Source organism: Argopecten irradians, chromosome 10 (assembly GCF_041381155.1).
Source record: "Argopecten irradians isolate NY chromosome 10, Ai_NY, whole genome shotgun sequence".
Taxonomy (NCBI): Eukaryota; Metazoa; Mollusca; class Bivalvia; order Pectinida; family Pectinidae; genus Argopecten; species Argopecten irradians.
The window spans coordinates 6186536-6199122 of NC_091143.1; the positions used below are offsets into that span (position 1 = coordinate 6186536).

General features: G+C 36.0%; 1 protein-coding gene across 1 annotated transcript in view; it reads left to right on the forward strand.

The window, feature by feature from the left end:
- LOC138334057 (neuronal acetylcholine receptor subunit alpha-10-like) overlaps nucleotides 1–12587 on the forward strand; it is a 59935-nt gene that overhangs the window by 37318 nt on the left and 10030 nt on the right. The window contains exons 6-7 of the mRNA XM_069282772.1: nucleotides 5164–5471; nucleotides 6855–6867. Of these exons, the coding sequence (XP_069138873.1) occupies nucleotides 5164–5471; nucleotides 6855–6867 (321 nt within the window). The remainder of the gene's footprint in view (nucleotides 1–5163; nucleotides 5472–6854; nucleotides 6868–12587) is intronic.

Sequence of the window (12587 nt, forward strand, 5' to 3'; positions counted from 1 at the left end):
AATGTTTTATATGACACCTGCTTTCAGAGAAATATATAAATTCCATTTGCTGAATCAATATCCCAAAGTATGCTAAAAGACGAATGGCTTGTGTGTAATTACTATCTTGAAATGGAAAACCATTTTTGCCCGTTTCTGTAACCAAAATGGGTTTAAAACACGCAAGGGACCGACGTTGCAGGGCGTGGATCATTAAAAGCATATGAACGAATACTGAAATTATTTGAATCTTTATAGAAATACCTCACTTCTACTCCCATATGAGTAATGTAATTTCAGGCTCAAAGGAATTAAAAACAATCATCCGGCTGTTAAACTAGTGTATTTTATCATTTAGAATCATTCGACATTCTTGTGCCTGTAATTATATTCCGTATATGAATATCACAGAGTGGTCTGCCCTTGTGGGTAGGTATTGATGGTGACGTCATGCATTTGTCATACTTTTCAGAGAAGGATGTCAATTACGCTAACAATCGATACCTACCCGCAAGTATGCAAATACGGAATAGTAACACATAATACAGTTATGAGACCCCTACTTATCAATCAAAATCAGTTTAAATACATATTTTAATTATTTATATTTTTAACCCGTAGTTAAGGTCACTGTGTTAAATCTAAAGTAAGTATTAATCACAAAAATGTTTTGTTACGACTAGTATGGTAATTATTAGGACAGAACGATCAGCCTAAAAATAGTGTTGAACAGCTGATAATTAGAATTAATTATCTTTAGTTTGGTGAGATGTTTACAATCAACCTGAATGTCCTACTGACATAACTGTTATGTCTGCTAGTATATGTTGATCAGCTTTATTGCAAAGGTGTGCCCTACTACACCGACCAACCAAAACACAATTATTTTCGGAAGTCTTATGAGAGCAGCATGGCCATTAATACCGCAAATAGCATTTGCAAATGAGGAAAGTAATTAAGGTATACTATATATACGTAAGGTAAATTTATATAACAAAGCATCTTGTAGGTGTATGAAAGTAGGTGTGCATGCATGCATGAGTTTTTACAGATGGGTATATGGTCCTACTGTAATACGTTTACCTATTGTGTGAATCAGATGGGTAAGTGAATTTCTTGTATATATAAAAGTGAGCGTTAACAAGTTGATAGTTATGATAATTTGTAAATTGCAATGATGAAAAACCTGAATAAAAAGGAACTTATAAAAAATGTATATATATATACGTAAGGTGATGTTGTTTATCACAACGAAAAGAAAATTCAAAACGAAGGGTGCACATTTGTGGATAACATCCTGGTACACACATATAGTATATGCATTAAGTTATTTCAATATGTTCAGGTAAACATTTCTTTTTAATAATCATATGCCATATTTTTTACAATCATAAGCCTTACGTTTTACAATCATAAGCCTTACTTTTTACAATCATAGGCCTTACTTTTCACAATTATAAGCCTTACTTTTTACAATTATAGGCCATACTTTTTACAATCATAGGCCATACTTTATACAATCATAGGCAAAAATTTTCACAAACGTGGATCATCCTTTTTAAAATAATTATAGGCCATACTTTTTACAATCATAGACCATAGTTCTTACAAACATAAGCCAACCTTTTTAAAATCATAGGCCTTCCTTTTTAAAATCATTACCATACTTTTTTAAAATCATAGGCCATACTTTTTACAATCATAAGCCTTATTTTTGAAAAACAAAAGCCATTCTTTTTACAAAAGTAGGTCATCCTTTTTAAAATCAAAGGCCACACTTTTTATAAAAAAATCATTGGCCATTCTTTTTATGATCAAACGCCATACTTGTTACAGTCATACGCCATACTTTTTACAATCATGGCCAGTTTTTTTACAATTAAAGGCCATCCTTTTTACACTCATTTTTTAGGTCTGATTGGAATGTACCTCATATAAACCTTTAGTGACACATGCCTTACGACGACGCTATCAAACTTTTGATACGTAAACTTAGGCGAGATAAAGAAAGAAATACATTATATAAAAAGATGCATGGAATAATGAATTGCATATTTAAATAATTCACAATGTCATCGTTATAATCTGTGAGCGTCTAATGTGACTCAATGACATTGATAACTAGTAGCTGTGAATTATTTTGCTCTATTTTTGTACATTATCAACCTTAATGTATCCCTATGATTTCCGTTCTCCTGTGAACCTATTTTAGCTTTTGTAAAACCATTGATCCAATTATCAAAACGTTCTATATATCACGTTTCTGGGGTCGTGATAATAATAAAAAGTAATGTTTAGTCAATCAACCTTTTATTATACTCTTTTATTCGAGTCCGCATCTCCAATACTATCTGTATTTGCTATGTACGGATATCAAAATACAATGTTTGGCCGGTAGGCATACAAACAACAAGATGTTTTTAACGGTCTAGACAGCCAGGCGTTCAAAGCGACAAAGTCAATTTAGACAAGGTCACTGTAGCCATTATTTTATTTAAAAAAATTATATTGTATAGTAAACCTAACATTAGTGTTTATATCAATAAAATCGTTTGTAATTTTGGGTGAAAATGTCATTCGGAAACATTTACACAATAGACGAATAACCATGATGACCTTGACCTCAATATGTGCATTTGTAGCCACTGCATCCATCCGGGAAGATATTGTATTAGGAGTCCGTTTTGCAAAAATCAGGTTGCGATATATTTTACAAAAGATACCTAAATTATATTAATTAAACACATTGTGGTCTTTTGGAATATCTAGGTAGGTTTTATATTATTAAGAGAGTACCCAATCAAAATTCTAGATAGATCGAACCATCATTCAAGCTGATGTGGAATCATAAGGAGGACTAAAAAAACGTAGGGAAATTTGTCTACATTATATAAACCAAACAATAACTACAAAATACCCTAAAGTATTTTACAATGTTTTAGTTGAGTAATGGAAAGTTTTTTATACATATCTTTGTGGTATGTTTGATGTGTCCTTGAAAAAGTTATGGACCGTTGTACGTATCCATTATTCTCTTCTGGATACCCAAATATTTTCATTGTTGCGATCCATTAGAGGTTTCCTGTTGTTCCATTTTATTTAGCCCGAGTACATTTTTGTTCCCTCCCCTAACCAATCATATTGGAGCGTCTACTCCACATCCAAATTAACGTCGAAATTCCCATGAGATTTGTTTACCCTTTACCTCCCCCAATCACGAAACACATTCCATTTCTTGGAGTCGTGCCTGGACATAACGTTAGACGTGTAGCCTATGTTCTCGGTAAACAATGGTAAAGACCACTTTATTGTATACGAAGTCATTCTTTTACCACACATCTGGTCTATGGTATGGCTATTGTTTATTCAAGCAATTTCTTTTCTTAACTAAAAAAAAAGTTTGAAGTTATTGATTCCATACTTTTGAAAGCAACTGAATGTACCAAACCTTATCATTCAGTAATTTACATAATATTAATATATAACCTTGAGCAATGTATTTGCGTTTAAATAGTTTTTTTATGATATATGATTATTCAGTGGGGATCTACATGTTATTATAGCGAACACGCAGAAGTCGTCTTGTACACGTGGTCTACTATCGTGATATCGATATTTCAATAAGAAACTACATTTTAGCTGATTAAATGCTCGTGTTTACAAAATTAAATTCAATAAAATAAAAAAAAAATAAAATAAAAAAAAATTCTCTTTCAAAACGAAATCATAGTGTAATAATATCAATATTCTTTAATTAAACTAAACTAATTTCAAAAGGATAACGTCATGAGAAAAACAATTATTGCACGATGACCATCACTGGTGAAGTAATAATAGTTCCTTATTATATAATTATAAGGCTAAAGAAGTTGAATATTGTCTAGTTTGTACAATATACAGTAGATTTTACATCAAATGTATCTCATTTATTCGATTAATCTGTATAATATGGTGTTTTGTGCTGTGTTTAAAGCTAGCATTGTCCTCTGACATTTACATGTCAATCCACTCCCTATATCGGCTTACATGACACTCTCTTTCTCCAGTATATTGCATTTCTCAATATGACCAAGACGAGGCGGCCACAGCTAGACTTGATGTTTTAATTAGATCTGTATGAGAGGAATATAAGACGATCTGCTGTGTTTGGCAGACATGCTGTAATAGAGAATGTCATTGCCAGCGACTTCCCGTCTCAAATATCTGTACACAAGGTTTTGGTATTAATGACACTCTGACATGGGTATTTGTATTTAAATGTACAATTTTAACCCGTATTGTGAAACAACATAGACTGATGAATAACAAGGAACTCTAGGTATCAATGTGTAATGTTTGGACCTGGTGCTGCCCAGGAAACGTTTCGCATTAGAATCCGAACTCGTTGAAAAAAGCTAAACTAAGGAAAGAACAATAATGATAGTGAAAACCTTATGTAGGAACATAGTGAATCCGTTAAAATGTCTCCAAGCAAAAAGTAATACCCGATATGGTATCACTACTAGGATTATAGTTAATTATCTGTGATGGTATCATTACTATTGTCGATTATCTCGTTTCAAATAGTTATTAACAACAAAAGATAAAATTTCCTACTAACATACATGTTATCAGTATAAAAAAATTATTATTAATAAATCGATTTGAATGTCTTTTTACAGGTAAGTGTCTTTTATTAAATCTTATACATGAATATACATATTGTAGTTTATTATTTGGACCCCAACCAGGACAATTTCATTGAAAAATATCAAATTAAACCGTAAAGTTATTTTTGACGTTTAAGGGAAATATATACTACTACGATAACTGGAATCGATCGTAACATTGATGTGATAAATAAAATAATCCGTTAAAAGATATCGATATAGAATCACTTGAACGTATGGAATTAAAGTAAATGCATTTGCGCTTCAACCGGATCTTATCCATAATGCAATTGCGATTTCAGTCCTCAGGAACAGACCGCCGTTTACATTGTAAAGCATTATACCCTAACCATATGAAATGTTAACTTATATCAAAGGCCAGTGTTTTCAGATATGTGTTAGCGGTAGAAGTGATTGCGCCCTTTTAAACTTACTAGATATATTACCAGGAGGATTAAATACATCTCACTATCTTGTTATACATATACATTGTATGAGCATAATTATAACCTAATTAAATTTTGGTTTGTTGTAGGTATATACCTGACCATCGTGATGACCTTGACTTCTCTGTCCGTAATGATGACAGTGTTTGTGTTGAACCTCCACCACCGAGGTCCTAACAGAATGGAGGTACCGCCATGGATAAGGAAGCTTTGTCTGGGTAAAATGCAATCTCTGTTCTGCATTAACGACGATAAAAAATGTAATAGTTATCTGACTCCGAGAGAGTCAAAATTCATACGAACAATGTCTCTAAAGGTGACTTTAGACAATATCGCCCAGGAACTCCAAAATGAGATACAGATGGAGAACGGTATGGTTTTAGGAGGAGTATACCAGGTAGGCGATTGTTTTAGGAGGAGTATATCAGGTAGGCGATTGTTTTAGGAGGAGTATATCAGGTAGGCGATTGTTTTAGGAGGAGTATATCAGGTAGGCGATTGTTTTAGGAGGAGTATACCAGGTAGGCGATTGTTTTAGGAGCCGTATATTAGGTAGGCGATTGTTTTAGGAGGAGTATATCAGGTAGGCGATTGTTTTAGGAGGAGTATATCAGGTAGGCGATTGTTTTAGGAGGAGTATACCAGGTAGGCGATTGTTTTAGGAGGAGTATATCAGGTAGGCGATTGTTTTAGGAGGAGTATATTAGGTAGGCGATTGTTTTAGAGGAGTAAAAAAATCTATAAGGCCAGAGGATTTATAACAGGTATTGTTTTTTAGGAGGATTGTTACCAGTAGGCGATTGTTTTAGGGAGGAGTATACCAGGTAGGATATTGTTTTAGAGGAGGTTATATCAGGTAGGCGATTGTTTTAGGAGTTGTGAGTATATCAGGTAGGGCCGATTGTTGTTAGGAGATGGAGTATAACCAAGTAATGAGTTGTTTTAAAGGTAGTGGAGGAGTATATCAAGTAGGCGATTGGTTTTAGGAGCCAGTATTCAGGTAGGCGGATTGTTTTAGGAGTTAGTATATCAGGTAGGCGATTGTTGTTAGGAGGGAGTATATCAGTTAGTCGAATTGTTTTAGGATGAGTAATACCAAGGTATGCGATAGTTTTTAGGGATTTTATCAGGTATGCGGTTTGTTTTAGGAGGAGTATACCAAGTTAGGCGATTGTTTTAGGAGGAGTATATCATGGTAGGCGATTGTTTTAGTGAGTAGGTTATATTAGGTAGAGGGCGATTGTTTTTAGTAGCCGTATATTAGGTAGGGCGATTGTTTTTAGGAGGTGTTACCAAGTAGGTCGAATTGAGTTTTAGGAGGAGTATACCTGGTAGGCGATTGTTTTAGAGAGGTGCTAGGCCGACATATAGTAGGCGATTGTTTTAGTAGGATGTATATCAGGTAAGGGCCCGTGTTGCGATTGTTTTTAGGAGGAGGTATACAAGTAGATGATTTGTTTGTAGGAGGAGTATATCCAGGTTATGGTCGTGATTGTTTTAGGAGGCGCATATTAGGTATGCGATTGTTTTAGGAGGAGTATATCAGGTAGGCGATTGTTTTAGGAGGAGTATATCAGGTGAGGCGATTGTTTTAAGGAATGGAGTAGATATATCAGTTAGGGATCGGTTGTTTTAGGAGGATGTATTATACACAGGTAGGTTAATGGCCCCGGAGGAGTAAACATCAGGTCGGAGGATATGTTTTCGGAGGAGTATATCAGGTAGGCGATATTGTTTTAGTGAGCCACATATTAAGATGTAGGCGGATTGTTTTTTTCAGGACGAGTTACCAGGTAAGAGCGATTGTTATTAGGAGGATGTACAACCCGGTATGACAAATGTTTTAAGGGAGGCGCATACTAAGGTATTGGCGATTGATTAAGAGAGGATTTTATCAGGTAGGTCGATCTTGAGTTATTAGGAGGAGTTACCAAAATTAGGGTAGCTGATTGTTTTTAGGAGGAGTAAATTCAGGTAGGCGATTGGTATATTAGGGAGGAGAAGTATCCAAGTAGGCGTATGTTTTTAGTGAGAGTAAAACAGGTATGATGTGTAGCGGGTTGTGAAAGGTAGGGATACCATATAAAGGTAGGCGATTGTTTTAGGAGGAGTATATCAGGTAGGCGTGATTGTTTTAGGAGGAGTTACCAAGTAGGCGATTGTTTTAGAGAGGAGTATATCAGGTAGGCGATTGTTTAAGGATGGAGTATATCAGAGTAGGCGATTGTTATTTTAGAAGGATTAGAATCAGGCATGCGGTTGTTTTAGGAGGATGTTTACCAAGTAGGGCGATATTGTTTTAGGAGGAGTATATCAGGTAGGGGCGATTGTTTTAGGAGGAGTATAGTCAGGTGAAGGGGCGATTGTTTTAGGTGTCCGTCATATTAGGGTAGGCGATTGTTATAGGACGGAGATGTGTTACCAAGTAGGAGGATTGTGTTTAGCGAGGAGTATAGGTAGGATTGAGTATATTAGGTAGGGATTATTGTTTTTAGTGAGGAGTATATCAGGTAGTCGATTGTTTTAGGAGGAGTTACCAAGTAGGCGATTGTTTTTATTTGGAGGAGTATAATCAAGGTAGGCGATTGTTTTAGAGAAGGAGTAATATTAGGAAGGCGAGTTGTTTTAGGAGGAGTAATTCAGGGTATGCGGTATTGTTTTAGTAAGAGTGTTATCCAAGTAGGCGATCTTGTTTATAGGAGGAGTAATACCAGGTAGCGAAATTGTTTAAGGATGAGTTATACCAGGTAGCGATTATTGGTGCCCGCATTTAGGAGGGAGTTTTAAGGAGGAATACCAAGTAGGCGATTGTTTTAGGAGGAGTATATCAGGTATTGCCGAATTGTTTTAGGAGGAGTTACCACGTAGGGAGTATTGTTTAAACGTATGGAGTATATCAGGTAGGATATTGTTTTAGGAGGAGTATACCCCAGGTAGGCGATTGTTTTATAAACAGAGCATATAAGGTATGCGGATGATTGTTTAGAGGAGGTGTTACCAAGTAGGCGATTGTTTATAGTAGGAGTATCAACCAGGTAGGATAATTGTTTTATGGAGGCGATATATTACCAGGTAGGCGATATTGTTTTAGGAGGAGTATATCAGGTAGTCGATATTGTTTTAGGGAGGTAGTATACCAGGTAGGTCGATTGTTTTACGGGAGCGGCATATTAGGTAGGCGGATTGTTTAGGAGGAGTTACCAAGTATGGTCGATTGTTTTAGGTGAGGAGTATACCAGGTAGGATATTGTTTAGGAGGAGTATCCAAATTAGGTAGAGGATATTGTTTTAAGGAGGAGTATACCAGGTTAGGATATTGTTTTAGGAGGAGTATATGCCAGGTATGGATATTGTTTTATGGAGGAGTTTAGTACCAGGTACGATAGTTTTCGATTGATATTGTTTTAGGAGCTTATACCAGGTAGGCGTTTGTATTACGAGCCGCATATTAGCGTTAGGCGAATATTTTTAGGAGGATGTTACCAAGTAGGCGATTGTTTTAGGAGGAGTATAGTCCAGGTAGGGATTGTATTTAGGAGGAAGTAATATTAGGTAGGATAATTGTTTTATGAGGAGTATACCAGGTAGTATATTGTTTTAGGAGGAGTATACCAAGGTAGGTCGATTGTTTTAGTGAGGAGTATATACAGGTATAGGGCGTTGTTTTTTAGGAGGAGCCCCATTAATTGTTTGATAGGCGATATGTTTAGGATAGTTTTAGGAGGAGTATACCAAGGTAGGATATTGTTTTAGGAGGAGTATACCAGGTAGGGGACGATTGTTTTTACAGGTAGGCATTGTTTTAGGAGGAGTATATCAGGTAGGCGATTGTTGATATAGGTATATTATCAGGTAGGCGATTGTTTTAGGAGGAAGTTATACCAGGTAGGTCGATTGTTTTAGGAGGAGTATACCAGGTAGGCGATTGTTTTAGGAGGAGTATATCAGGTAGAGCGATTGTTTTAGGAGGATATATAGGTACCAGTGTAGGCGATTGTTTTAGGAGGATTATATTTAGTTTTAGGAGGAGTATATTAGGTAGGCAGGTAGGGCGATTGTTTTAGGAGGAGTATTTGGAGAGTATTTCAGGTAGGCGATTGTTTAAGGAGGAGTATATCAGGTAGGCGATTGTTTTAGGTGCCGCATATTAGGTAGGCGATTGTTTTAGGAGGAGTTACCCAGTAGGCGATTGTTTTAGGAGGAGTATATAATCAGGTATGCGGTTGTTTTAGGAGGAGTTGCCAGGTAGGCGATTATTTTAGGAGGAGTATATCAGGTAGGCGATTGTTTTAGGAGGAGTATATGAGGGAAGGCGATTGTTTTAGGAGGAGAATATCAGGTATGCGGTTGTTTAAGGAGGAGTTTACCAAGTAGGCGATTGTTTATAGGAGGAGTATACCAGGTAGGATATTGTTTTAGGAGGTGTAAATACCAGGTAGGCGATTGTTTTAGGAGGAGTATATCAGGTAGGCGATTGTTTTAGGAGGAGTATATCAGGTAGGCGATTGTTTTAGAAGGCGCATATTAGGTAGGATATTGTTTAAGGAGGAGTTACAAGTTAGGATATATTGTTTTAGGAGAAGTATACCAGGTAGGATATTGTTTTAGGAGGAGTATATACCAGGTAGGTATAATTGTTTTAGGAGGAGTATATGCAAGGTAGGATATTGTTTTAGGAGGATTATACCAGGTAGGATATTGTTTTAGGAGGAGTATATACCAGGTAGGATATTGTTTTAGGAGGAGTATATGCAAGGTAGGATATTGTTTTAGGAGGAGTATATATCCAGGTAGGCGATATTGTTTTTAGGAGGAGTATATCAGGTAGGATATTGTTTTAGGAGGAGTATATCAGGTAGGCGATTGTTTTAGGAGGAGTTACCAAGTAGGCGATTGTTTTAGGAGGAGTATAACCAGGGTAGGCGATTGTTTTAGGAGCGCGCATAAAAGGTAGGCGATTGTTTTAGGAGGAGTATATCAGGTAGTCGTTTGTTTTAGGAGGAGTTACCAAGTAGTCGATTGTTTTAGGAGGAGTATATCAGTATGCGGTTGTTTTAGGAGGAGTTACCAAGTAGGCGATTGTTTTAGGAGGAGTATATCAGGTAGGCGATTGTTTTAGGAGGAGTATATTAGGTAGGCTATTGTTTTAGGAGGAATATATCAGGTATGCGGTTGTTTAAGGAGGTTTTACCAGGTAGGCGATTGTTTTAGGAGGAGTATACCAGGTAGGATATTGTTTTAGTGAGGGGTGTATACCAGGTAGGCGATTGTTTTAGGAGGAGTATATCAGGTAGGATATTGTTTTAGGAGGAGTATATCAGGTAGGCGATTGTTTTAGAAGGCGCATATTAGGTAGGATATTGTTTAAGTAGGAGATATACCAGGTTAGGATATTTGTTTTAGGAGAAGTATACCAGGTAGAATATTGTTTTAGGTAGGAGTATACCAGGTAGGATATTGTTTTAGGAGGAGTATATACCAGGTAGGATATTGTTTTTATGGAGGAGTATATGCAAGGTAGGATATTGTTTTAGGAGGAGTATATACCAGGTAGGATATTGTTTTAGGAGGAGTTATATACCAGGTAGGATATTGTTTTAGGAGGAGTATATCAGGTAGGATATTGTTTTAGGAGGAGTATACCAGGTAGGCGGATTGTTTTAGGAGAGTATATGGTAGGATATTGTTTTAGGAGGAGTATATCAGGTAGGCGATTGTTTTAGGAGGAATATACCAGGTAGGAGATTGTTTTTATGGGGAGTATATCAAGAAGGCGATTGTTTTAGGAGGATTATACTAGGTAGGCGGATTGTTTTAGGAGGAGTATAGCATGTAGAAGATTGTTTAAAGGAAGGTGTACATGAGTATGTCGTTTATTATTAAAATGCGTCAAATATATCACACACATTCTTCATTCGGGCACTCCCATCGGGCACTTCACTCAAGATAGCAATTTGTGAGCGATACACATTTCTAACCACATATCTGAGGTTGATAGACTTGTTGAAATTTTGGATTATAGTTGTAGTGGCTGTCCCTAATGAATAAATCGGATATGGCGACTATTTTGTTGTGTTATAAATGAATGAACACAGTGAAAATCTTTGAACAGAATGAATAAAGTGTTTGATGATTTAGGTCTTCAAAGTAATTAACATCAAGGGTAGGGAGTCAAAATATAGTATATGCAAGATTTTACTAAGTCTATGCAGCCCTAATTCTTTGCGATTAACGTTTACAAAAACCTTCAGTTTAACGTTTTCGTTCATTCTGTGAGGGTAGAGGCTGCTGGACTCCCTCAGGCTGTTTCATAATGTAACAAGCCCGAATGAATTATTTTTGATGCAATGTCATTACATTGTCTCGCATATTGTCATAGAAAATAGTATTTATAACATGATAATATGAAAACGATGGCTTTCGGTTTTCAACTTTTTAAACGTTGGCATGAATAATGGAGGAAACAGTACATATAATTGCCCTCGTGGCATTTTAATGACCTCTGTGATCAGCGTATGGTACCCGTATAACAACGGGGCGACGGTCGGTGGCGGCTCATTTCAATTCCGCGTCATTTCTTTTCAATTAATCATCAGTACCTTCACATGGCTAAATATTGCAAGGTAGATTACACAATGTAAATTATCTATATTATTTTAGTTTAAAATACACATGGCAGTATCTTCGCTGATCAACGAAGTTTCCAGACCAACAAATTCCTTATAGCTAAACTGTTTATTTAATGCGTCAGTCTAGATTAAATTATCTAGTGAACCTCCTTCCCTGATTCCTCTTTAGATCCACCATATCTTAGATTTCTATGAAAGTTTTATGGTTAGATACCTAACAATTATTACAGTTAATACAACGAAAATATGAAAAGTAAAACCAAAAAGAAGTCACTGATGATTTTATCAAATTCGTTTTGATGAACATGAAAGCATATTACTGGACACACGATAGAAAATGCCGATTAGCTTAATAGACTGAGTATCATTTAAATGTCGACTATCACGAATGGCTGGGCTTATAAAGATTGCAAATGTTCCGTAATCAAGAACAAGTACTCAGCTGGGAATAAAGAAATGGGCTTCAAAGCGCTGCCACTGCACTTCACATTCCTCCCTTCAAAGGTTTTGGAATTCAATTTATTGGTATATGCATTCAATGGCGGTCAACCGTCTCCAAATTCGATTCGTCCTGCGCTTACATATATATTCCCATTCTACCAGGATTCAGATTAAGTAGAAAATACTATTTTCGTTTTCGTATCGTTTTCAGCTTACGTAATAAGGTTTGATTTATCGATGGAGAATTCGATATAAAATGGTAAATACGGATTTATTATTTCTATCAGTTTGTTTTTAATTATAAGACGCTATCAATTCTAAATATAACATGTTTTCATTTCGACCACTACTACGAATTTGCCATAACCATATTATGCATACTATAGAGTAAACGACGTAGTGTGCTGTTTATAAACCTTAACGTCACATGACAGTCTGACCAG